Source organism: Balaenoptera musculus, chromosome 5 (genome assembly GCF_009873245.2).
Source record: "Balaenoptera musculus isolate JJ_BM4_2016_0621 chromosome 5, mBalMus1.pri.v3, whole genome shotgun sequence".
NCBI classification, from domain to species: domain Eukaryota; kingdom Metazoa; phylum Chordata; class Mammalia; order Artiodactyla; family Balaenopteridae; genus Balaenoptera; species Balaenoptera musculus.
The window spans coordinates 137,605,238-137,630,504 of NC_045789.1; the positions used below are offsets into that span (position 1 = coordinate 137,605,238).

Consider the following 25,267-nt stretch of genomic DNA (forward strand, 5'->3'; position numbering starts at 1 on the left):
ATGGGGGTGAGGGAGGGGGAGGGAACACACCTCCCCCAGTACGGGCACCACCAGCTGGCACTCAGGAAGACTGGGGTCTGCATTCACACTCCCAGTGTGGGCCAGAAACCTCAGACGGGAAGTCAAAGGAAAGTGCCTGGGAGACTGCCCGGAGAAAGGCCAGGGGCTTCTGGAAGGACAAGCCTGCAGTCCATGTGGACACAGGGTAGCATGGAGGCCAGCGCCCCAGACTCTGGAGGTGCTGACGGGAGTGGAGTGAGCGGCTCCTTCTCTGAGCCAAGGATGGATCAAAGCCCTCTTCCCGCGTGTACTCCACAGTAGGTACTGTCACTGTCAACCCAGCCTCCGGGCTAAGCCGCTCGTCCCAAGTCTTAGGGCTGGGTGACATCTGGCTCCAGGGTCCAGCCTCCCTGCCAACCAGGACAGTTGGTGAAGGAGGCCCATAAAGGAACCTGGCTCCAAAGATGGTCTGGGCCAATGGCCCAGCTGGGGAGGGACCTGCCCCAGGGGACGACGCGGGGCTGAGGACCTCCGTGTCTGGCCCGCAGTGTTCCCTGTGCTCAGGGCACGAGCACAGCGACGTACACGCCGGCTGGACCACAGCTGTGGGGCTGTGAGAAGTGGCTGGCAGGCAGATGTGTGCACATCTGGATGGCAGAGTGAGCACCTGTCCAGCTCCTTGGGGGGGTGGTGGTTTCAAAGGCGTTGGCTGAACCCCCAAGCAGTCCTGACCCTGGGAGGAGAGAGGGGCTCTAGGAACCACCTTTTTCTCACCTTGGGGCTGAGGTCCTGGGCCTCCCTCCTCCCAGGCCCCTCGGGCCTCCTGCCCAGATGGCTCCTGGTGATGCAGGCAGGAGCATGGGGGAGGGGAGGGGAGTGGGAAGGGGCTCTCTCGCACCCCCAGGTGCAGATAGGTCCCCCTGGAGTTAGAGTGTCTGCGCTGGGCTCTCTGCCCGCCTCTGAGTTGCTTTTGCCCTGTCATCTGGTGGGTGGGGGGGATGGAGGAGACACCCCAGTGAGCCTTTATGCCACCACCTGGACCTCTATTGGCTCCTTTAATGGGCTGAGTGGAGGGACTGCCACGTTTCACTGAGGACCCCTGGTGCCAGACTCCCTGCCAGGTCCTGCTGGGAGCAAACCAGGAGGGGGCTCTTCGCCAGGGCGCAGGCTCAGAGGCGGGGAGTCACCCAAGGCTACCGAGGAGCTGCCTGCCCTTCCTGGTACCGGAGCCACCCCCCCAGACCCTTCAGGTGCATCCACAGCCTGCGACAGCGCGGGGAGGTGGGGACACTCCATCACTCCTCTCCTGGGACCCAGGCCCAGAGCTGGGGATGATTTGGCCTGGCTCCCCGCCAGTTGGGTCCAGCGCGGGCCAGGACCCCGTCTTGCCCACAGACCCCTCGGGTCCAGGAATCAGGATTCGTAGGCAGGATCAGCAGGGGATCTGGAGGTCAGGTGGGAGGCAGAAACCGAGCCCCACGGGGGGCACCCACCCCTCGGGGCGGAGCGCCGGCCCCGGAAGCGGGCTGAGCGCTCCTTGGTCCCTCCCGCCGCATCGCTCTGCGCGGTTCCTGGCGCCGCCGTGCTGTAACCCGACTCCGCGCTCGTGGGGGGCGGGAGACCGAGCGGCGCTGCGCCCCGGCCCGAGTGCCACATCACTGCCCGCCACCCTGCCTGCCGCCCACCATGCGGACCCCGCCGCCGCCGCTTCTCTTCGCGATGCTGGTCCTCGCCGCCGCCCGGCCCTGGTGCGAGCCCAACACGGACGCCGCGGGTAAGGCCGTACCGCCCGCGCCCTGGGGTGGAACTCGGCGCCCCGGAACCGGGAACTTTCCCCCGCGTGACCCATGGTCCCCAAGTGAGCACCCTGTGACCTTGGACTTCGGGGTCTGCCCAGGAGGGGGCAGCCGGCTCTCTGAGCGCATCCAGGCTGGGACCCCCGCGCGGAACGCACAGGCAGCTTCGGGGCAGCGGAGGTACCCAGTGCTCTGGCAGGGGGTTCTTCTCGGTCTGGGCACAGCGGGCAGGGCGCCCTGCAGGTGGGGTCCGAGGGAGCAGGTGCCAGAACTTTGCAGGAGGAGAGGTCGTCCGAGGTCCCCGGTCCTTCCAGGAAGGGGGCGGCCTCTGGGCCGGGCAAACTCTTGACCCCTCCCTCCCATCTCTGTGGCGTGGACAACAGCGTCTCCGGAAGTGGGCGCAGAGGGCCGGGGAGGAGGGGGTAGGATTCTGGGGCAGGGGGAGGGGGAGAGTGGCGGGAGCCAGGGACCCTCCGGGGCGGTGCGCCTGGGAGTGCGGGGTGCCGGGCTGAGGCGGGGGCCAGCTGGGGACCCGGGCTCCGGTCCTGACCACACCTCCCGTTCTGGAGTGGAGTGGGCCTCGGTTTCCCTTTACGTTTAAAGGTGAGGGTGTATCTAGTCCACTGCCGTCAGGGTCCTTAGCAGCAGCAGACATCTGTGCCCCTGGAGGGCGGGGGTCCCCTGGGGCACAGGGGTCTGGGCGTGTCAGATTCGGAATCTCTCAAGCGCTGGAGGTTTGTGGATACCTGAGAACTTGCGGGCACCAGCCAAGTGGGTGTGCCAGGAGCAAAATGCCTCTCTCAAATGTGCCAAGGGCCATCTTTTCCTTTTCTTCTCCCTTAGCCCAAATTGAATTTTCTCTCCTCCTCTGCCCCCCTTCATCTTTTTCCTCCCCCACTTGCTACAGAAAGACCCGGGCCAGGCAGAGTGTGTATGGGTGTGTGTGTGTGTTCACACGCACGCCTGTACATCTGTGCACGGGATGCAGATGGAACTTGCGTGGTGTCATGGATGGACCCTCCCCTGAACCCCTGAGGCCCCAGGAAATGTCTAGAAGTATAGGCTTGTCAGGGATTACAGTCCCCTCTTCCAGGAAGCTCTCCCTGACCTCCCCTTCTTCCAGGGAGAAATGCAGCCCCCTCCTCTGGACCCAGGTTGCCCCTTCCTCACCTGGAGGGATAGGCAGGGTGGATCTCTGTCTTCCACTCCATGGTGGCATCAGTGACTGTTTCTAGAATAATTCCTTCCTCCTAGTTGGATGTTCTCCTTACAGATGAGCATGTGTGGTCCGTGGAAACCCAGTGCCTTTTCCAGACCGCACGCTGACGTGGGCAGGGGCAGGCAGCTTGAGTCCAGGCTTCTATGTCCAGGACTATATCCAGGTCCTTACTGTCCCAGGGCTCAGAGCGGGCCCAGACCCTTCCCCCCCGCCTGTCCCTTGCCTCCCTCAGGTCTTTATCGGGAGCAACTTTCATGCTCCTAGGGGCCAGGCAGGTCTGGGTTCAAATCCTGAGTCCTCTACACTGCTGTATGGTCTTGGGCAGATGGCTCGACCTCTCTCACCTCATTCTATTATTGTTCCTCGTCTTTAAGACCTTCAGCCCCAGGTCAGTCTTGCTTCCTTGGTTGAAGACATGCTGACACCTTGTGGTCAAGAGGTGTAACGGTCACGTGTGGACTGCTCAAAAGCAGCCTTTGGACCAGAGCTGCCCAACAGAATGATACCAACCACATACATCATTTCACATTTCCCAGAAGCCACACGAGTGAGATAATAAGAAACAGGTGAAATTAACTTTAATAACAAATTTTATTTAACCCAGTATATCTGAAACGTTGTTTCAGTATTTTGTCATCAATGTAAAAATTATGAATGAACTGTTTTACATTCTTTTTTAAGTGCTAGATCTGAAAGTTGATATTTTGCACCTAAAACACATGTCAATTTGGACTCACAGCATTTCAAGTGCTCAATAGCCACACATGGCTAGTGGCTACCGTACTGCATGGTGTGTCCTCTCTTGACACCACCCCCAGCCCGAGCTCCCCAAAGGCACCCCCTGGGGCTTGCTTATCATTATGGGTTGAACTGTGTCCCCCAAAGATATGTTGAAGTCCTAGCCCCCCCTTGCCCCATACCTGTGACTGTGACTTTATTGGGAATCAGAGTCTTTGCAGGTATGGTCACATTAGGACTGGTTTAGGGTGGGCCCTGAATCCAATGACTGGTGTCCTTAGAAGAAGATGGAAATTTGGACACAGACACACCAGGAAGGATGTGTGGTGACAGAGGCAGAGATCAGGGTGATGTGGCCACAGCCAAGGGTTGCTGGGGGTGGAAGCCGGAGGAGGCAGGAGGACCCTCCCCCGGACCCTGCGGAGGGTGTGGCCTGCCAGCAGCTTGATTTCGGGCTTTTGGCCTCCAGAACCATGAGAGGAACAATGTTTGTTGTTCCAATTTGTGGTTCTTTGTTACGGCAGCCGCAGGAAACGAGTCCACCCATCTCTCTGTCTTGCTCCTGGTGCCCACCCTGGAAGTGTTGGTGACCAAGTCAGCAGATGCCGCCCCCTTGTCCTCCCACTGGGCATCGCTGTCTGGCAGGAGGGTCACAATGGGCCGTCCCTCCTTCTCCCCGTGCGACCCTGAGCCACTGTGTGTTGGGCCCTTACTGGGCCCAGGCCCTGGCCTCAGCACCCCCTCATCGGACCCTCCAACAACAGTGGGCACTCTTATTATCATCCCCATTTTACAGATGAGGAGACTGAGGCACAGAGAGGAGCTTAATTCCCGAACTTCAGTTTTCTCATCTGTGACTCAGGGAGGCTCGAAGCCACGTGAAACCGGGAGGATCCACTTGTCAAATCCACTCAAATCCAGGCGGCCGTGTGGCATCTGATGGCTTTGAAGGAGCAGGTGTGGGAGTAACTATGCTCCGGCCTCCCCGCCACGCGTTTGCCTGAGGCCAGCAGAGGCCCCAGGGCCAGCGGGGGTTCTGCTCACTGAGCGCCTGCCGAGAATCTGAGCAAATCTTCAGGTTCGCCCGCCTCGGCTCTGGGCTGGGCACACGGCAGGCGCAGCCTCGGCGTGGTGGGTGCAAGCATAAGGAGGGGGCGGGGGCCTTGGCTGGAGCCATCCGTCTAGGGAGGCCTTGGGCTCCTGAGCTGACTGAGTCGTGGCGTCCGTATGGGTCCGAGCTCGCACGGGCTGTGAGGGCGGGTCGGCTGAGCGTGAATTCTGAGTGTGAGCCCTGGGCACGGATGCTCCCAGGGGGTCCTGCTCCAATAGCGTCCTTTCATCTGTTCTCCCGACATCAACGCAGACAAGCAGATAACAGCGCAGTGTTCCAAGCTGAGTCCTGGGCCGGTTTCTGGTCCTTTCTTTATTTCCCTTATGTTTTGATTCATCCTCACGCCTCCTCATTCCGCACAGGGCAGTGGGCACAAGTCTGCAGACACTTTAGACCATAAAGGCGTGGAGTCGGGTGATGGAGTCGGGCGGGTGCGTGGAAATTCCCAGGCTGCAGGCTGAGAGCAGGTGTCCTCACTCACCGCCAGCCTCCTCCCAGCGGGCACTGCGGGGTAGCCGAGGGCACAGGTGGTGGGCACGCAGCAGACCTCTCTGTTGCATTAAGGGCGGCAGCCCCATTGCCTGGATACTTGAGGAAAATTATTCTCTTGCCCATTACTTTGCCAAGTGGTGCCGGCCGGTTCGGACAGCCTGAATCCTTGGCTCACCTGGTGGTGAGAGGGCACCCTGAACGTCTCCATCCCATGAGAGCTTCGAGAGCTGGCCCGAGGGGTCAGGGACTGCGGCCGCCTTGTCCACAGTGGGGGCACCGTGTGCAGAGGTCCTCACGGGGGGCTGCCTGGCCCCCGCCGCATCCCCGCTACGTCCCCGCCACTGGGGACTGACGTGTGCTCAGGCAGGTTTCCACGACCCCCAGATCTTAAGGCGAATCCCTAGAAGCAGCTCCCACCCTTGCTGTGGTCCAGGTCTAGCTCCCGATGAGGTTACAGGGTTAGACACACCCTTTCCCTCTGGTCCTAGCCTCCTTTCACTGCTCTTTCCGGGCTCCCCCTGCGCCCACTTCCCGCTTTCTTTCTGTTTGTTTGTTTATTTGTTTATGTACTTACTTATTTGCCCCTGGTCTTAGTTGCGGCAGCCGGGCTCCTTAGTTGTGGCATGTGAACTCTTAGTTGCGGCATGCGTGTGGGATCTAGTTCCCTGATCAGGGATCGAACCCGGGTCCTCTGCGTTGGGAGCTCGAAGTGTTAACCACTGCACCACCAGGGAAGTGCCCTCCCCCTCCCAGGACCCCTGCACCAGCTGAGCTTTAAATCTGATTTCCGTCTCTTGGAGCCAGTTTTTTCCTCTTAGCTCTCACAGAGCACTTGGGACCTGCCTCTGATGGGGAACCTGGCAGGTAGTGTTGGTTGAGGTTGGTCTTAGTGACCTTCCCAGGGGTCTCACTGTTGGGTCCATGTGTCTGGGCCTCGGGGAGGACCCTTGAAACCCACAATTCCAAGGACAGTTCATGCGTTGGTCCTCTTCTCAGGAAACAGGAGACAGCGCACTGCAGAGTGTTCTGGAAGGGAGAGGGCCGCTGCCTGCCTGACTCTCGGGGGAACTTGGAATAGCGTGGGGTGAGAGTCACTGGTGGGGTGCAGCCCCTGGTACAGCCTCTGAGGGCTGCTTGTTAAATATTTGGGAATTTGGTGAGAACTAGTTCAGCTGCAGGAAGCTGAAATTGGCCACAGTGGAAGTATTCACACCACGGCGATCGGCCGACACTCTTGAGTCAGGGCTCTTTCGTCCTGGCTGTCTTCCGTTAGGGGAGTCGTGTGACCTCTTTGAGACTCAGTCTCCCCTACTGTGAAATACGGGAGGACGGCCATGAGGACATCAGAGGGTGGCTGTGAAGGGGAGGGTGGGCAGGGGGCTGGGGGCCTGGCCAGTACCCAGTGAGAAGCAGCAGTGCCTTTGTGCACATCTGGGGGACGACTGATGGGCGGGGGTCCGCCCCCCTGATAGCACCGCCCTTTCTCTCCCCAGGTGGATGCCCCGGGACAGCAGCTGCGGACAGCGGTACGGTACACGGACTTCCCGGTTTTGTTTTGTAGGAGTGATGCAGGCCCTTCACACTATCAAAGCGTTTTAGGGGGTGGAACCCACCGTTCTAAAGTGGGTGATGAATAAGGTGGCCCATCGATTAAATCCGGACCCATTTTAAACAACTAGAAATTAGACAAAACGAGACAAGGAGGCCCTTCCCTCTGTGCAGCTGGGCTCCCGACCTTGGCTCTGCCCCGGGCTCCTGTAGCAGGTCCTCCCATTCCCCTCCCCCCCACTCCCCCCTTCCCCCCCAAGGCGGGATCTAAGTGAGCTCGGTTCCGATCGTGAGGTGTGCACACACCCGCTGCATTAGCTCCTTATCCTGTGCGTTCCCAGTTCTGTGCCCGGCCCCTGCTGAGTCCAGGGCTGGGACAAGCCCCTTCCCTCCCTGGCCCTGAGTTCCTCCTTTGTAAAACGAGGAAGGGAGTATTGATCTCGGGATGATTTTGGAGGTGACGTGGGGTCTGATCTATCAGAGGTGCTCGGAAGCAGACGTTTCCTCAATGCTCCTCCTGCCAGATTTAGGCATCTGGTATATTCTAAGCGGAGGGACTAGAGTTTTTTAAAAGTAGGAAAATATTTTCCCCATACAGAAGTCAGTGACATGCCCTAACGTGGCAGACCCTCGGCCAGGGTGGCTTTCCTGCACCCCTTTGGCAGACGTGGAAGCTGAGACCCAGGGCAGCCTGCCCCGCTCTCTCACCAGTGAGCCCTGGCAGGCTTCCCTGGTCCTCGCACAGGCCCTGGCCTCTCCCTGCCATGCTGCAGGTGCCCATCCCGTAGGCCCCGGCCCTGAGCGGGGTCGGCTTGGGCAGAGCAGGCCCTTAGTAGGCGTCTGGGTGGGCCATCGTGGGAGGGAGTGACGTGGTGACGCCCCCTCCCCCAGCTACATGCGTGGACCTGCAGCTCCAGACCTGCAGCGACGCCTCCTACAACCAGACGACCTTCCCCACGCTGCTGGAGCACCGGTCCCGGGCGGCGGTGGAGTCCAGCTCCGAGTACATCCTGCTGAGTGTCCTGCACCACCTTCTGGAGGGCCAGTGCAACCCGGACCTGCGTCTGCTGGGCTGTGCCGTGCTGGTCCCACGGTGTGAGGGCGGCCGGGCGCGCAGGCCCTGCCGGCACGTCTGCGAGGCGCTGCGGGACGCCTGTCAGCCCGCCTTCGACGCCATCGACATGGCGTGGCCCTACTTCCTTGACTGCGGCCGCTACTTCGTGGGCCAGGAGGAAGGCTGCTACAACCCCCTGGAGAAGCTGCGAGGTGAGCTCTGGCGTCCCGTGGTGGTGAGCAGCTGGGGGTCAGGCGGGCGGATAGGACGCACGTCGGGCGGGAAGTGCCTGGGCCAGGGCGCCGACAAGGAGGCCCTGGATGCAGGTGCCCGGCTGGGAGGGCAGAGGTGTGTGAGGGCCCGAGTCCTCGACGGCACCCCTCCCCCGCCATCAGAGAACAGAGGGCACTGTTGTGAGGAGGGCCTGTCCCCCCGTGAGGCCTGCCGGCAAAGCCTGGTGATGCCTGTGGTCAGTCCTGAAAGATCACACGTAGAATACTGGCCGGGAGTGGCAGCCGGACTCCTCGAAGTGGGGTCCGTGGAGCCCCAGGGGAGAGGGGAAGAGGGGCTGCAGAGATGGGCTTTGGTTTCTCGTGTGGACAAACCAGTGGAGGTGGAATGGGCAGCCCTGGGTGGTGGTGATGGAACGAGCAGCCGTGGGTGGTGGTGAGCCCCCCGTCTTGGGGGGTGTGCAAGGAGCTCCTGGGGCCCCGCTTGGCAGAGATGCTGGAGGTGGGGGGGGGGGCGTGCAGGCCAAGTGCCTCTGCAGGCCTCCCTACCCCCTGGCTGGGCTTCCAGACTGGGTGAGAAGGGATAGTTCCAGTGCACAGTGGAACCCACAGCAGCCCCACTAACAGAACCCTCTGTGCCCCCACCACCCCAGACACGGAACCCGCAGCAGCCCCACTAACAGAACCCTCTGTGCCCCCGCCACCCCAGACATGGAACCCGCAGCAGCCCCACTAACAGAACCCTCTGTGCCCCCGCCACCCCAGACATGGAACCCGCAGCAGCCCCACTAAGAGAACCCTCTGTGCCACCGCCACCCCAGTCAGTAGCCACTGGTCACACGTGGCTCCCGAGTGTGACTAAGCATCTAAATTTTGATTCGATTAGACTTTAGTGAATTTGAGCTTAAATGCAAATAGCCACATGTGGCCATTGTGTGACACTGGGCGGTGCAGAATGACATCGGCTTCTGGCTTCTCACGTGCTCATGTCGTGGAGCTCACGGGGAGGTTCACGTGATCTGGGGCCAAGTGCTATGCACGTACGATCTCATGAAAACCCCACAACGACCCTGAATATTGGTGTAACCATTTTACAGACGGCAAAGTGGAGGCTCTGGGAAGGCCAGTGGCAGCAGGCGGCCGGCTCCCGGCTGGTGGAGCCGGTGTGAGCCAGGCCAGTCACTGGTGGATGGATCCATCTGTCCATTCACCAAACAGCTCTTGGGCACCTGCTGTGTCCATGGCTCCCGGCTGGGACACCGAGGATGGCGGGGGGGGTGGTACACAGAGGTGCCTTGGGCTGGCCTCCAGTGAGGCCTGGGTTGCAGCTCCGCCGCTTGCTGGCTGTGCGGGGCTCAGGGCTGATCCTGGAGCTGAATCTGGGGGGCTGGGGGGTTCCGTCCACCCGCAGCTTCTGTGCGATGCAGCGGCCCGTGGGTGGCACCTTGCAGGCAGACAGGAGCCATCTGCACGTGAGGACGCAGGAAGCGTGGACAGCGGGGGCAGCCGGGTGGGGAACGAGAAGCAGAGGAAGGAAACCAGACATCTCCGTGGGGTTGAGCCTGCCTGCCCTGGGAGAGCCCACAGAGCGGGCTGGAGAGAGTTTATTTTGGGCAATTCTGCCACCAAATTGCCAGTTCCAGCTGCTTGCTTCTCCCTCGGAAACCATTTTGAGGAGAAACAAAACCACAGGGCAAGTGAGACGCTTGGGAAAAGCATTCCCCATTAGTGCTCCTCCAGGACCAGCCTGCGGGGACCTGTGTCTTTCCGCGCAGAGACCCCGGGGAAGGGGGTGGGCAGGGGCCACTGGGGCCGGCCTTGGGGTGCTTATGTGGGTGGGAGGGGACAGCCAGCTGGCCTGTGGATTGTGCTAAAAAACATCCTTCCCTCGACCTGGAAGCCCAGGAATTTCTCCTAAGAAAACTTTAAATTTGGGGAAAAAGCTTTTCTCTTGTCCCCCTCCCTTCCTCTTTCCCTCCCCCTCCCCCTCCCTCCCCCTCCCTCCCCCTCCCTCCCCCTCCCTCCCCCTCCCTCCCCTCCCTCTCCCTCCCCCTCCCCCCTCATGCTCACTGTTGTGTGGGTAATAACAGCTAACGTTTGGCCTCAGGAGGGTAGTGGAATAGTGGACAGAAAGGAGCCTTTCAGAGCCTTGTTGCCTCCCTGACAAGACGTTGAAACTGTGTCCACCGCGATGCTGAGTCAACAAAGCAGAACAGGAACCTGCATCCGCCCCCAATTATAGCTTGATGCTCCCGGGACACAGAAACACCCGAAGTCATGGGGCGGCAGCTGAACGGAGGTTTTCCTTGGGTTGAGGATTCTGTCGGTGCGCCTCTTCCTTCATGTTCTACTGTTCTGTGTTTTGTAAAATTTCCAAACTAACTACATATGATTGTTATTCATAGCAACGCTAGGAACTGTGTTGCCGTATACGTCTGTTGGGGGCTGTTATTAGCTGTTGATATTAAGCATCATACAGAGAACTTTCATTACCAGCAAACACCGACTGGCTGGGGAGCCGTCTGAGAGGGAACAGGTGGATCCCGACCCCCAAGCTGCCACGGTGCAGTGTGGGTCGGGGTGAGGGCGCCGGGAGCCGTCAGGGGCCCTTGTCGTCATCGTGGGGGTGGGGGGGGGCGGGCAGGCCCCAGCTGACCCCCGGCACCCGCGTCCCTCCCCCAGGAGGCCTGGACGTCGTCGAGGAGGCGCTGCCCTCGGGCCACCCGCCAACCTTCCTTCGCTTCGCCCACCACTCCTACGCCCAGATGGTACGTGTGCTGAAGCAGACGGCGGCCCGCTGCACCCACGTAGCCAAGACCTACAGCATCGGGCGCAGCTTCGACGGCCGGGACCTGCTGGTCATCGAGTTCTCGAGCCTGCCTGGCCAGCACGAGCTGAGTAAGCCGCTGTCGCCGTCGGGGGCAGGGGTGAGAGGCCCGGGCCCGGAAAAGGCTCTGGCCTGCTTGGCCTTGGGGTGCAAGAGCCAGATCCGGGGTCCCGATCAAAGTCCCCGATGTCTGGGGGACAGGGCGCGGACGGGGGCTTCGGGGTGTGCTTGGGGCACTGGGGTGCACGTCCCGTCCCAGCGGGCATGTGTGACCGCTGTCACAGCCACATTGCTGGGAGCTGGGAGGAGCAGCGGGGAGGGCCACGGTCCTGGAGAAATGGGCTGCGCAAGTCAGGGGGCATGAGGTGAGGGTGTACAGTGGCTGTAGGCACGTCGGGCCTTGTGCGTCTGCAGTGCAAACTTAACTGTGCTTTGTCTGTACCTTTTGTTGTTTCTGCAACCTTGCCCTGGCACACCCGGACCCCAGGCAGGTATGTGGGGCTCTGGGTCCTGGCCCTTGACGTTTCCTCCTTTAAGTTGCGCGGTCCGCATTCAGCGAGTGATGTGAATACAGCAACTTTTCCAGTTATTTAAAACCCACGTCCATTTCAGCTCATATCAGGCTTAGGTCCTGTTTGGAGATGGGGGACCACGTGGAAAGCGCCACGTCTTACTGGCCCTCGGAGCCGTGTTCTTGCAGGGCTGAGGAGGTGTCAGACTCCACCACAGTCCTGGGTCTTCCGCCATAACTGAGAAGGGACTGCAGTGCAGATGCTGAAAAAAAATTACCGTGAAACTGAATTTCAGGGCCAGGTCGAGGAAAGGCAGTGGGCCCTGGGGGCGGGGCTCGGGGCTCTGGCCCAAGCATCCAGATGTTCTAGCAAAGACTCAGCACCCTGGCTGCAGCCTGTTTCCGGGGTGGCGGGGAGAAGATGACCACGAGCCCCCCCTCCAGGGCACTGAGAGCATTGGGCACAGGGACCCCCTTCTGGCCTCTGCTGGGGAGTCGATGCGTGAGGGTCCCAGGCCTTCCTCGTCTGGTGTCTCAGCTTGTCTGTCCCTGTGACTGTGGAAGTCAGACGGGATTGGTCTAGAAACAGCCCCACTTGACCTTGGTCCTTACCCCTTGTCTTGGTTAAGTGGCTCCAGCCCCTTTGCTGGGCTGGCCACACTCAGCCAGTTTCCATCCTGGTGGCTTGGGCAGCGTGGACGTCACGAGCCCTAAGCCCTGTCTCCCGTCAGGGGTCAGAGGTCATCTAGCCCCACTCCAGCCTCCAAGGCCCACCCTGTCTCCTACCCCTCCAGCCCTGGGCTGAAGACAGGACTCTGGCTTTCAGACTGATTGGTCTGCAGCTTTGGAACATGTGGGTGAGGGCTGTCCCCTGTGAGAGGGTCAAGGGCGGTGGCCAGTGTGGAAAGCCTCAGGGTTGTTTATACCCTTGGAATGTGGGAGGGACATGGCCGCTTGTTCCCACAGCTGGCGGTCCTTGGGCTGCTCACAGCCAGGGAGGGAGATGCCATTTGCCATGTGAGCAGTGTGAGGCTCAGAGAGGAGAGGTGACTTGTCCTAGGTCACACAGGTAGTGAGGCTGTCAGGCTCCTGGTCTACTCTTCCATCCATCCATCCATCCATCCATCCATCTTCCATCCATCAGTCCGTCCATCCATCCACCCATCCATGCATCCATTCAGCCTTTCATCCTTCCATGTATCTTCCTTCCTTCCTTTATTCCATCCTTCTATCCATCTTCCTTCCTTCCATCTATCCATCCATCCATCCATCCATCAGTTCATCCATCCATCCACCCATCCATCCATCCATTCATCCTTCCATCCTTCCATCTATCTTCCTTCCTTCCTTTATTCCATCCTTCTATCCATCTTCCTTCCTTCCATCCATCCATCCACCCACCCATCCACCCATCCACCCATACATCCATCCATTCATCCTTTCATCCTTCCATGCATCTTCCTTCCTTCCTTCCTTCCTTCCTTTGTTCCATCCTTCTATCCATCTTCCATGCATCCATCCATCCATCCATCCATCCATCCATCCATTCATCCTTTCATCCTTACATTCATCTTCCTCCCTTCCTTCTTTCCTTCCTTCCTTCCATCCCTCCAGCCACCCATCCATCTATCCATTCTTTCATCCATACTTTCAGCTTTCTGCCTTCCTCCTTCCCTCCGTCCCTCCCTTCCTTACTTCCTTCCACCTACCCATCCATCCATCCATCCATCCATCCATCCAAGGGCCAGCTGCCTTCGCATCTAAGCACCAATGTATACCCTACTCTATTGCACAAACATGAAGAGTGGCCATGAATGAAATTCCCACAGACCAATGATAACTTATATTATGATTAATCAGTATCTTTGATCCATCGTGCTAATAGTTATGGCGATACATCACAGATGTGCTCAACAAAAGTGATGACCTTGATGAGACCTCATTAGTCACAGAGTCGCTTGGGCCAAAACGAGTAGGAATAGGTTCCAAAACAACTGGCCACCCTTGCCGTGTGGGCCCTCAAGTCTCTGGGGACCCCGGGGCTTTGAGACGATGCCCCCAGGTCACCATATCCCCCCCAGTGGAGCCCGAGGTGAAGCTCATCGGCAACATCCATGGCAATGAGGTGGCGGGCAGGGAGATGCTCATCTACTTGGCCCAGTACCTGTGCTCTGAGTACCTGCTGGGCAGTGCCCGCATCCAGCGCCTGCTCAACACCACCCGCATCCACCTGCTGCCCTCCATGAACCCCGACGGCTATGAGGTGGCGGCTGCCGAGGTGAGCGCCCCCGGGCCGGCCCCATGGCCAGTGCCTTCCACCCTCCCCTGTTCGTTCAGCCCCTAGCGGTGGTGCAGGGTCTCTGTGCGCGAGGACTCAGTGGGCGTCAACATCGGCGGGGTCCTGCTTGGGGGTGGGGAGGGCCGACAGACACTGGTAGTTCTATGGTGGGTTGAAAGGTGACGAGCGCCGTGGAAACAGGGTGACGGGGGTGGGAGGGGCCGGAGCGTGTGCTGGCTGGAAGGGGGGGGGGACTCCGGGAGAAGGTGACCCTGAGCAGGGCCTGCGGGGGGTGGGAGCGAGCAGTGCAGCCCTGGCAAGGGGTGTTCCAGGCGGGGCACAGCCAGTGTGGGGCCTGAGGTTGGAGGATCAGCCCAGAGGCTGGAGAGATGGCAGGGGAGGTCAAGGGCAGCTCCCAAGTTCATCACGTGAAGCCAGAGAGAAACCACAGCCCTGCCCGCGACTCTCAGCCCAGCCCTGCGCCTCCCTCCAGAAGGATCAGGGTGGGCGCGCTGACCCCTGGTGGGGGGCGACCTGTGTGTTCAGGGTGCCGGCTACAACGGGTGGACGAGCGGGAGGCAGAACGCACAGAACCTGGACCTGAACCGCAACTTCCCCGACCTGACGTCCGAGTACTACCGCCTGGCCTCGGCCCGCAGCATGGGCAGTGGCCGCATCGCCATCCCACAGCACTACTGGTGGGGTAAGGTAGGAGCTGCCGCGCGCCCCGCTGTTGCAGCCGAGGGTCTCTGGGTATTCTGGGACCCTCGGGGGTCCTCCTTCCCCAGGGCAGCAGAGGCTGGCGGTTAACAGCCTCAGCCTCTGAGCCTCGCTTTCCTGCCTGCAAAATGGGGATAGTCCTCACTGGGCCGCTGGTGGGATTCGGGGAGCGTGTACCGAAAGCACCCAGAGTCTGGCAGGTGCTCAGGGGCAGTGCCCTGGAGGGCTGCCTGGAGGGGGTGGCATCCCCAGGAGGTGGGCAGGAGAGTTCCAGGCCAGAGGACGGGCACGTGCGAGTGCCCGGTGGGGCCTGAACGGATTCCTGAATCTTGGGCAGGGGGCTGGGTGGTCGGCGGGGACGTGCCTGGTCCTGAGGGCTGCCTCGTCCGCCTGGGCAGGTGGCCCCTGAGACGAAGGCAATAATGAAGTGGATGAGGACCATCCCCTTCGTGCTCTCCGCCAGCCTCCACGGGGGCGACCTTGTGGTGTCCTATCCCTTCGACTTCTCCAAGCATCCCCAGGAGGAGAAGATGTTTTCCCCCACGCCTGACGAGAAGGTGAGAGGCTGGGCAGAAGTGCTGTGGGTGCAGGAGAGGCAGCAGTGTGGGTGGTGCCCGCGGGGCCCCGGAGTCCTTCCGGTTCTGAGCCGGTGAAGCCCATGGAGCTCGGAAACATTAGGAGCCTTCTAGGCCCACCTCCAAACCCCCTCCTCCAGGAAGCCTTCCAGCCAGCTGGAAGCAGCCCCTCCCTCCTCTGGCTGCCCCCCTTCCATCAGTGTCTCATCTCGTCTGGGAGCTCCTGGGGTGGGGACCCTGGCCGAGTGCCCTCCCCCCAGGCCGCCCCGTGTCTTCTGTCCTAGGGAGGCTGGGGTTCCGGGCGACACCGGCAGAGGGCAGCGCTGCATCGTGCATGGCGCCCGGCTGGCTCCTGGCGCCTCCCTCCTTCTTGTGGGTCCGGCCAGTTTGTTAAGGGTCAGGTACCCTGGGACTTGAGGATGCAGTGAGATCAGAGTAGGAATTTTGGCCCCAGCGGTCGCCTGGGCCCTGAGGAGACCCTTCCCGCCTCCAGGCCTGTTTCGCTCGCTGCTCAGACCAGCAGGCATGAGACCCGTGATGATGGCGGGACCCCTCACCAGCCCCGTTCTTCCCTTCCCCGGGGGCACCCCCTGCCCTGACTGATACTAGAGGCTGGTCTTCTGGGAAGGGCATGGGGGTTGAGGAGACTGAGGCCAGGCAGGGGGTGATCTTCGGTGGGTCACAGCCGAGTGCACTGCAGCTTAGCTGCCCCAGCTGCCCTGATGACCCCCCGCCCCCAGGCCAGCTCCTGCCCTCCCTCCCCCGTCAGGAGGCAGGAGACTTTCCTGCCCTTCCGGGAAGACAGAGTTTGATAGTCTTTCCTTGACCAGCCTGGGGAGGCTTGGGCGGGTCTGAGCTGTCCGCTTGGTCACTCAGCAGGCCCCCTGGTGGACCGGACTCGGGGTGGAGAGCGAGGCCAGGCCTCTGCTGCCTTCTCGCACTTTCCACCTGGTACTGGGGGCAGGGCAGGGAGGGTGGGACTGGTCCTGGACAGACAAGTGCCCGGAGCTGGCTCCCCTCGTGTTCTCCTCCTGCGGCCACCCAGAGGTCAACCCTGCCTCACCCAGTCCCTCCCTGTGTGTGGCCGGTCCCATGGCCACCGCAGCGAGCAGGACTGAGCCCTGCGCTGAGGGTCCTAGTTTAGGGTGGGAGACGGAGCCAGAAACGGGAAAGGATGCTCATCTACTTGGCCCAGTGAAGGTGTGGCCTGGCCAGAACAAGGGGCTGCCCAGGAGGGCGGGGACACGCAGGGATGCTGTGTGTGTGTGCGTGCGTGCGTGTGTGTGTGTGTGTGTGTGTGTGTGTGTGTGCTGGATCCTCAGCCTTAAGGTGGACTTTAAGGAGGGTGTCCTCAAGGGGCAGCTACCCCAGTGGAGCAAGTGGAGACTCCGCCAGGCCCCCAGGAGTGAAGACTCAGGGGCCTGTGGGCAGTGGGGGCTGGGGAGGCCCAGCAGGGATGGGCTGGGCAAGCCTCCTCCAGGGCTGGGGGTGCAGAACCCGTGTCTCCTGCGATTGTTCCTGCACTTGTTCATTCTTGCTCCCACTCTCTCATTCATTCAGTCACTCGTTCACTCCCTCATTCATTCATTCATTCACTCCCCCACTGACCACTACAACCAGCACATGCCTAGCACCTGGAGGGGTGCCAGGTTCTACGCTTGGAGCTCAGCCAGGGCCCCCCGGGGTGGCTGGGTGGTCTCCGCTGTGCCTGGCCTCCACCCGCTGTGCTGTCAGGAATCAGGGCCAATACCTGGGTGAGGCCTGCGTCCTCCAGGCAGGAGGAGCCCCTGGTCGCTGGACTCAGCATCTCTGGATCTCAGGGGCAGGTGCGTGAAGACGCCTCTGGGGGGAAGTTCGCCTCAAGGAGTCCCCGCAGAGTCAGAACCCTGAGAACTTCCCCACCGGCCATCAATCATCGATCATCAATCGATACTCCTTCAGCCCTGCAGCCAGTGGTGGCCTCTGTGGAAACCAGGGTCCCAGGAGAGGCTTGGGGAGTCGGGGCACGTGAGGAGGGCTTGGCCAGGGGGTCCAAGTCACGCCCGCAAACTTCCACGGTGCCCGGTGGATGGGGGCCAGCGCCTCAGGGCAACGTCCAGGCCGGCCAGGGCTGCCTGCCTCGCCCCCCTCTGTCCCCCTCACACCTGCCCTTTCTGCCCAAATCCTACTCCCCAGCTGGGCTCAAGCTCCGTCCTGCCGACCAAGCCCTCCCTGACGCAGCCCACCCCGCAGTGGGAAGGAGCTGCGGTGTATCCAGGTCCCGGGCAGGCCGGTCCTTCTCCGGGGCCCTGACCTGTGATCCTAGGCCCCTCGTCAGCCCATGTCTGCCCTTCCTAGCAGCCCACCGCACCCCACCTTGTTTCATTTGGGGGGGTCATTGTCTCTGTGTCCTTCCTCCACCGACCCACCACCCCCGCCTGGACCCTGGGTGGAGATCCTCCCCCCAGGTCGGGCCTGTTCCCAGCCGGGCCTGGGGCTCCAGCGCCCTGGGGCTGTAGGGACTGGTGGTGACTTTCCCTGCTCTCCTGAGGGGGCTGACTGACAGGTGACAGGAGGAGGCCCCAGGGCAGGATGGAGGGAGAGACCGGGAGGGAGCGTGGTCGGGGAGCAGACCTTCGAGAGGGGCTGGCCCAACCTACGCCCACCAGCCCAGGTCCCGCTCTGCAGACAGGCGCTGGAGGCACGGCCACAGTTCCAGAAACAGCCCCGTCACCACCTGGATGCCTGGCTGAAGATGGGTGACCACAGCCCACGGGTGGCAGGGGCCGCTGGCAGGATGGCGGTCCCTGACTGCCGACCTCGGTGACTGAAGGACATGCGTGGGCTTGTATTTTGGGCGCTTGGTTTGTGTCTGTGGGACCGAGTTGAAACTGCAGTCCTATCCCTGAGAAAGTGGACTCATCCTTCCCCAAACCCAGGGTCCCGGGGTCTGAGTCGCCAGGAGAGACTCTCACTCTGGCCCGGAGCAGCTCCCCATTTCTGACCCCACCCGCCCACCTCCCCTTTTCTTAAGGAGGGATGCCCAGCCCAGGACAGACCTCTCTCAGGGCTGTAGGGCCTGAACAGGCCCAGTACAGGTGGGCCCCTGCTCCAACTGACTCCTACTTGGAGCCTCCGCCCTGGGTCAGACCCGTGTCCGGTCCTGGGACGTACAGGTGGCTGAGACCAGCCTGGGAGAAGGACCTGGCGGCCCTGTGGGGCGGGGAGTGTAACGGGGGAGCTCTGGGCTGGGGGAGGTTGGGGGGGAGGGGCTCTGCATCACCCAGGAATCGGGGCCGCACCCAGACGGGCCCTGCCCCCGAGGCTCCCCAACAGGGGGTGGCAGGCCCTGTGAGCTGCATCCCAGCCGTGGTGGGAACTGCACGTGGTTATGGCAGCAGGCCGGTGGGCGCCCGCGGGGGCTGGCTGTCTCCTAGGGAAATGAAGTGACAGTTTTCATAGCCATTCGCTTGGGGGATGAAGTCAGTGAAGATGAGTCCCATGCCAGCCTCCCGCCTCTCCCGGGGCCTGCCCTCTGCACAGCGGCAGGAAATGCTTTATAAATTGCAAAGCCGACCTCCAGGTGCCCTGCCAGTATCCCCACAGGGTGACCCCTTCTCGAGAGGAAGCCCACGCTCCCTAGCCAGGTGCGTGAGGGCTCCGTGATGCGCCCATGTACCCACCACTGGTGCCCCGAGCTCTGGCAGTCCCGCCTCCAGGCCTTTGCACGTGCTGTGCCCTCTGCGTGGACCCTGGTCCCCCTCCCACCCGAGCTGCAGGTGTTCCCTGCGGTGGCCCCTCCTCACCCCACTGCCCCCAGCTCGGAGGGCATCCCGCGGAGCGCCCACCTTCCGGTCTTGCCCTCAAGGGGACCTCTCTCTCCATCTCCTCTCCAGATGTTCAAGTTGCTGGCCAAAGCCTACGCCGACGTGCACCCCATGATGATGGACAAGTCGGAGAACAGGTGTGGGGGGAACTTCCTGAAGAAGGGCAGCGTTATCAACGGGGCGGACTGGTACAGCTTCACGGGAGGTGCGCCCTGGACCGGCGGGGGGGGGGGCTGGCATGGGGCGGTGCGGGGCGCTGCCTCCTCGCAGCAGCTTCTCCTGGGAACTCGATTCTGGAGCTTCCGGAACGAGGGAGAGCAGCAGGGGTGCCTCACGTGTGGGGGGACTTACGCCCTGGGGGTGGGAGGGTTCGGGCGTGGCTGACTTCGGTTCTCGTGCGGCCTTGGTGAAGTTCACGTGCGACTGTCGTGCAAGGGCTAGACTGTGATTTCCCCGTTGCCATTTTTGTGGTTTATTTAATGGTCACTTAACATCTCATGGTTCCACCCGTGACCAGTTCTTTTTTGCCTTTTGGGGTTTAGTAGGGCTGCCCGATGGAATATGGGATTCCCCAGTTAAATGTGAATTTCAGAGAAGTTAAGGAAGAGTTTTCAGTTCTGTATAAGTACTGTGCAAGTCCCAGATATTGCACGGGATGTACTTACACTAAAACCATATTCGCTGTTTCTCTGAAATGTGGGAGCAGGTGACACCCTGTGTCACGGGGACACTGGAGGCTGGGCCCACGTGCTTCCACGTGCTGCCGGCCACCCCTCCACGCCAGCACGACCCTTGTTATTCATGTCACTTGGCAGATGAGGAAACCGGCTCAGACAAGGGCAGGACCAGCTCGAGGGCCACGGCACGTGGCAGAGCTGGGACTCACCCTGCCTGTGCCCCCCCCTTCTCCTGTGGAGGCGGAGAGCGAGGCCCCTCAGCTCCCGTTAGAGCCACTTTCACCCCCTGCTCAGCACCCCTGCTGCCCACGATGGCACGTGTGGTCCTTCCCCGGGGGTCAGGGCGGCTTCTCTCCCTCCCAGGACCCAGACGCGTGGGTTCCCTGACCCTCGGGGGGTGGGCTCCGTGTCTCAGGCACGACCTGTTCCCGGGGTCTGCAAAGGCCCCACTGGGGGGCTGAGCCTGGGAGAGGCCAGCTGGGCTCCTCTCCCTCAGGACACCGACCCAGGGAGGGCATGGGGCCAGTGACCAGGGACAGAAGGGCCATCTGCAGGGGAGTGCGGCCTCTCTGTGGACGTGAACGTTAAGTCGGGAAGGTGGCCGCTGGGTACCGGGGTTCGGATGAGGCTCAGAAGCTCTGAAGGCCCGGGGCCCCCACTGCCCCATCAGGGCCTGGGGCTGCCTCAGAGCACGGCTGCAGCTTCTGCTGCACAAGACCTCCCAGAGCAGATGGGGTGGAGGGCAGACACGGGGGGTGGGGGGTCAGCCCCACTTGCTCCGAAGCCTCTGCCATCTCCCTGGCCGGCCATTGGCTTCGCTGGGCCAGGCTCCCCGGAGATGAAGGTAGTAGGACCTTCTTTCCTGGGCTGTTCTCGGGACCGTCCAAGTAAATGGACGTTATCACTGGGGGGTCAGGCCAGGGGAGGGCCAGCAGCTTGGGCCCCAGGGGCACGTATGGCCCCCACATGCTCCCAGCTTCTCTGCTGGAAGTGGGCTTGCTCCTTACCCCCCCAAGGGGCCGCAGGGATGCTGCGTGAGCCCGCGGACGTGGGCGCCAGACCGCTTGGTCCACAGTGCAGCTGCCCGCTCGCTGGACCTTGGGTGGGAGCCGTGAAGTTCCCGGGCCTCGGTCTGCTCGTCTGGGAGGCGGGGGTAGGGCCACAGCCCCTCCCAGCTGCCCGGCCCAGGGCCCTGGGGGGGCCGGCGTTGAGAGCCACGCCCTGTGCTGCAGGCATGTCCGACTTCAACTACCTACACAGCAACTGCTTCGAGATCACGGTGGAGCTGGGCTGCGCCAAGTTCCCGGCCGAGGAGGCCCTCTATACCATCTGGCAGCACAATAAAGAGCCGCTCCTGAACTTCGTGGAGATGGTGAGCTCTGGGCGGCCCCCGGGGCCTGGCGTGGGGCGGGCCAGACCCAGGCCGTGTGTAGGGGCTCAGCGCCCACGCTGTCACATGATTAGACTGCACTTGTTTATTCGTTAACCACCTGTGTTCACGAGTGAAGATTCACCGGCCACCCTGGGGTGGCTGGGGACACCATGGGGCATACAACAGGGCCCCCAGTACAGGAAAGGTCTCAACAAGGGGAGTGCAGGGACCAGGGCAGCCCAGGGGAGGCGCCTGACCCAGCCTCAGAGGCCACGGGGGTCTTCCTGGAGGAGGCGGCACCTGGGCTGCATCTTAAAGAAAGAGGGAGATCAGGTGACAGGACAGGGACCCCTCTGGCAGGGGGGACGGCACATGTTAGAATTCAGTGGGGCGTTTAGGCCTGCAGGGGTGCCGTGGCTGGAGGAATGGGGCAGGCCCTGGTCGGGGCCGGGCCTGGAGGTGATGGCTGGGCAGCGGGGTGTCTGTGCGGTCCAGGCAGGGCCTTGCGCACATCTGCCCCTGGGACTCAGAGGGGAGGGCACAGGCTGCTGGGGCGGCAGTGAAGCACCCGGACTGAAGGGTACCCCCCCCCCCCCCCGCACCAGTTGTGGGGCTGAGGTCACCCAGAGGTGGGCAGGCTGTGAGCGGGGGCCTCGGAGAACGTGTCTACAATCACCCGTCACTGGACCCCGAGAGCCAGGTCTCCCAGTGGCCTGGTGGCCGTGTGGGGACCAGATGCCGCAGGTCCCACTGCCTCTCCCAGCCCTGCCCCACCCCTCAGTCTCCCCAGTGTGGCCCGCCACCGGGGGATGTGGTTCTGAATAGGACAACACTCATGAAAGGGACACAGGCATTCAAAATGGAAGAAGACAGTGCTTTTGTATTGCAGTAGAAGCCTCTACATTTTGCTTATCCCCGAGCATTTTTAAGAATCATAAAAATGGCGTGTTGCTGCAGTGTCCCGGTGAGAAGCAGGTCCTGAGAGGAAAACAGGATTGCCCGAGGGAGACAACGAGGGGTTGTGAGTGCATTTTTTAGATGGAGGAACAGGGGTGCTGGGGGAAGGATTGTGCTGGTCAGGGGTCGCTGGGCTCCCATCCTGGCTCACAGAGGCTGTGATACAGCCAGAGGAGGAGACAGAGGGTCAGAGAGTGACCGGGCGGGTCCAGTGTCACCAGCCACTGCGCAGAGCTCGAACTCAGATGTGCCTGCCCCAAACGCCAGTTCTGTTGTCGAGCCCCCTGCTTTCTAGAAAGATCAGGAACCTCTCTCCAGGCAGGAGGCAAGCCGAGCCTCCGGACCAGCAGCTGCAACAATAGGCAGGAAGCAAGGCCGCAGATAATAACCGGGCGTTGTTAGCCCGGTTCCTTCTTTGCGGCTGTGCCAGTGACCTCGCTGCGGGGCCTGGCATCGTCGATAATGGCTCGAGGCCAGGCCTCTTGGCTCGTTTCATTTTACGGCTGTCTGGTGAAAATGAGTTTTAAGGAGCCTTAAATGGAGCTGGGATTGCTCCGTGGATATTGTATGTGAAGGCTCGGGGTATAAAGATTTAATAGCACGCGCGATACCGTGGAAGGCCGGGCAGCACATGGCCGGGCGTGGCCGGCCCCCCAGGATGGCCCCCAGGACAGCTGCCCGGGCCTCCTGATAAGGATCCGTCTGTCGTGTCCACTGAGGCCTTTTGCACAGTGATCCTGACCAGGCCCGGACGGGGGGGCGGGGGGAGGGGGGCGTCTACATCCCCCTAGTCAGGAGGGGAGGGGCAGGCGCGCCATCTCTCCTCCTCTGCCTGAGAGCTCCGCGTCCCCGGTTCTGCATGAAGATGACTCCTCAGCCCGAGAGCGAGGCCGGACCAAAATCTCGCTGGTGCGTGCTGGTATTACATGAGGCCCTACTGTGTGCTGGCCTCTGTTCTCAGGCTGGGGGGGGAGGGGAAAGGGCAGATGACATCACAGTGAGGTCAGGGCTGGGAGAGTGGAAACCAAGACTGTGGGATCCCAGAAGAGGCCCCTGATGTGTCCAGTCATCAGGGAGGGCTTCTTTGAGGAAGAGGAGTGTGAACTGTGTCTCTAAGGGGGAGAGGAATAGGCCAGGTGAGGGAGCTGGTCAGGTGTCCTGAGCAAAGGAGGGGCCAGGATGGAGGCTGGGAGTCCGGGGGCAGCCCTGAACGCGTGAGGGACAGCCTCCGGGGATAGGACAGCGCCCACGTGCTGTCTCCCCTCCCCCCTGGGCATCCCGGCCGCCTTTGACGTGAGCTTCAACCTCTGGCTGTTTGCAGCCTGACAGAGCAAGGGTGTTCAGCGTGTTTGTTGCTGATTGTTGTAGGAGAACTGTGCATGGGCTCAGGGTTCCAGGCGGTGATTTCTTTGGAAAGTGCGGCTTCCTAGTCTGACTGTGATGTGTGCAGGAGCTGCAGGGCGTGTGCTCGGGAGCGGCTGTGCTTAGGACCCATCAGGAGGGTGGGCCGTCCTGCCTCCAGCTCGGCCGCTGCGCCTCACGTGTATTAATTCTTATTTCCTGAGGTGGGCACGGTGACCCTGTGTTACAGACGGGGAGAGTGGGCCGAGATGCCAGGTAGCTTTCCAAGGTCAAGGAGCGGGTTGGTGCCCGGCCAGGACTGACACCAGGGTCCAAACCCTCGGGCCCGTGTCCTCCCGCTGCCCCACGCTGCCTTCGGGACCTCGGCTCAGAGAGAACCTGCCACACCGGCTCTGCTTGTGAAGGCAGGGGGCTCAGATGTGTTCGCAGGTGGACACGAAGGGGTCTGCTGCTCAGCGCTCATGGCCCAGGAGATGATGTCAGCCAGACCCCCGAGCTGGACGGTGGGCCGTTCACAAACCCAGGACGGGGTTGCTTGCGGCAGGGAGACCCCAGAAGTGGGCTCACTGGTCACCCTCGCTTCACAGATGAGGAGACCAAGGCCCAGAGGGGGTGTGGCTTACTCAAGATGGCGAGGCGAGTGGTGCAGAGCTGGGCTTAGCCAGGCCGTTTCCCTGGAGACGGGTGGGGACTGGCCAGGCGGGCTGCCGGGCGCTCAGGAGGGTGTGTGCCGTATCCACGCCCTGTCCTTGGTCTCCTCAGGTGCACCGGGGCATCAAAGGCGTGGTGATGGACAAATTTGGCAAGCCGGTCAAAAACGCCCGGATCTTAGTCAAGGGCATCCGCCATGACATCACCACCGGTGAGCACTTCCTGGGGCCACGTGGTGCCGGCACCTGCAGTGCTCAGAGCATGCCCGCCGCCCCATCCATCCTGCGCCAGCCTGGGGGCTGAGGGTGGGGAGCCCTGGGGTCTGCGTCCACCACGAGCTGTGTCTCCTGCAGCATTGGGTCCAGCGGGGGGGGGGGTGGTAGGGGTTGCGCTCATGTCCTGGCTGCCAGTGCCCATCGATGTGGATTCCATGTTCCTCAAGAAGTGACTGCTGGGCAAACCTTCTCAAAGACTACAGGAGGGAGCTCGTTGGTTCCTGTCCTAGAGCTTACATCCCACTGATAAGCTGGGGTGCCCATGTGGGCTCCGGGTGCCCTCAGGGATTTCACAGCTGATTTGAAAAATACCGTACATTGTGATGTGAGTTCCTTGTGGAAACACAGTCCAGAGGAGGGAGGGATTGCTAACTGTGTGGGGGATGGAATGGTCTGTGAAGGCTTCAGAGAGGAGGTGCTGCCTAAGCAGGGTTTTGAGGGATGAATAGGAGTTTGACAGAGGGAGCAGGTGGGAAGGACATTCCAGGCCAATGCAGAGGTACACCTTTGGGGTCTGCTGCCCTCCAGGCTGACGCCCGCCTGCCCCCCATTATCCATCATCACAAAGCTATCTGAGCCCAGGTCTCAGAGTCATTTTCATTCCATTTGTCCATAGCCCCAGATGGTGACTACTGGAGACTGCTGCCCCCAGGGTCCCACATCGTCATCGCTCAAGCCCCTGGCTACGCCAAGGTCATCAAGAAAGTCACCATCCCTGCCCGGATGAAGAGTGCCGGCCGTGTGGACTTCATTCTCCAGCCGCTGAGGATCGGACCCAAAACGTTCCTTCTTGGGCCACGGAGAAGTTGGCCCGGAGGCGCCGGCCCACACAGGGAGCCCGAGGAGCCCAGCCAGGAGCCCCTGGGGGCCCGGAGACAGCCCGCGGCCGGCGGCAGCAAGCCCTGGTGGTGGTCCTACTTCACGTCGCTTGGCCAGCACCAGCCGCGCTGGCTGCTCAAGTACTAGGCGCCCCCGCCCCGCCATGCGGTCTCCTGCCCTTGATTCCATCTTCCAAAGACATCCCACAAAGCCGTTTCTGTTTTATTAAAGTGTTTCTATTCCCCTCCC

At 61.6% G+C, this 25,267-nt stretch overlaps 1 protein-coding gene across 2 annotated transcripts; it reads left to right on the top strand.

Annotated features, from left to right (window-relative positions):
• The first annotated feature begins 1,573 nt into the window (after window positions 1–1,573).
• CPZ (carboxypeptidase Z) lies at window positions 1,574–25,267 on the top strand. 2 transcript variants are annotated; one of them, XM_036853956.1, is made up of 11 exons: window positions 1,574–1,774; window positions 6,850–6,882; window positions 7,796–8,170; window positions 10,871–11,086; window positions 13,608–13,804; window positions 14,351–14,512; window positions 14,923–15,081; window positions 18,975–19,110; window positions 20,815–20,954; window positions 24,036–24,135; window positions 24,816–25,267. In XM_036853956.1, the coding sequence occupies exons 1-11, from the start codon at window positions 1,687–1,689 to the stop codon at window positions 25,163–25,165; spliced, it is 1,956 nt and encodes a 651-aa protein (XP_036709851.1). In that variant the 5' UTR covers window positions 1,574–1,686; the 3' UTR covers window positions 25,166–25,267. The 2 variants fall into 2 exon arrangements, with proteins under 2 accessions (XP_036709851.1, XP_036709852.1); XM_036853957.1 differs by lacking the exon at window positions 24,036–24,135 and having other exon boundaries at window positions 24,816–25,060.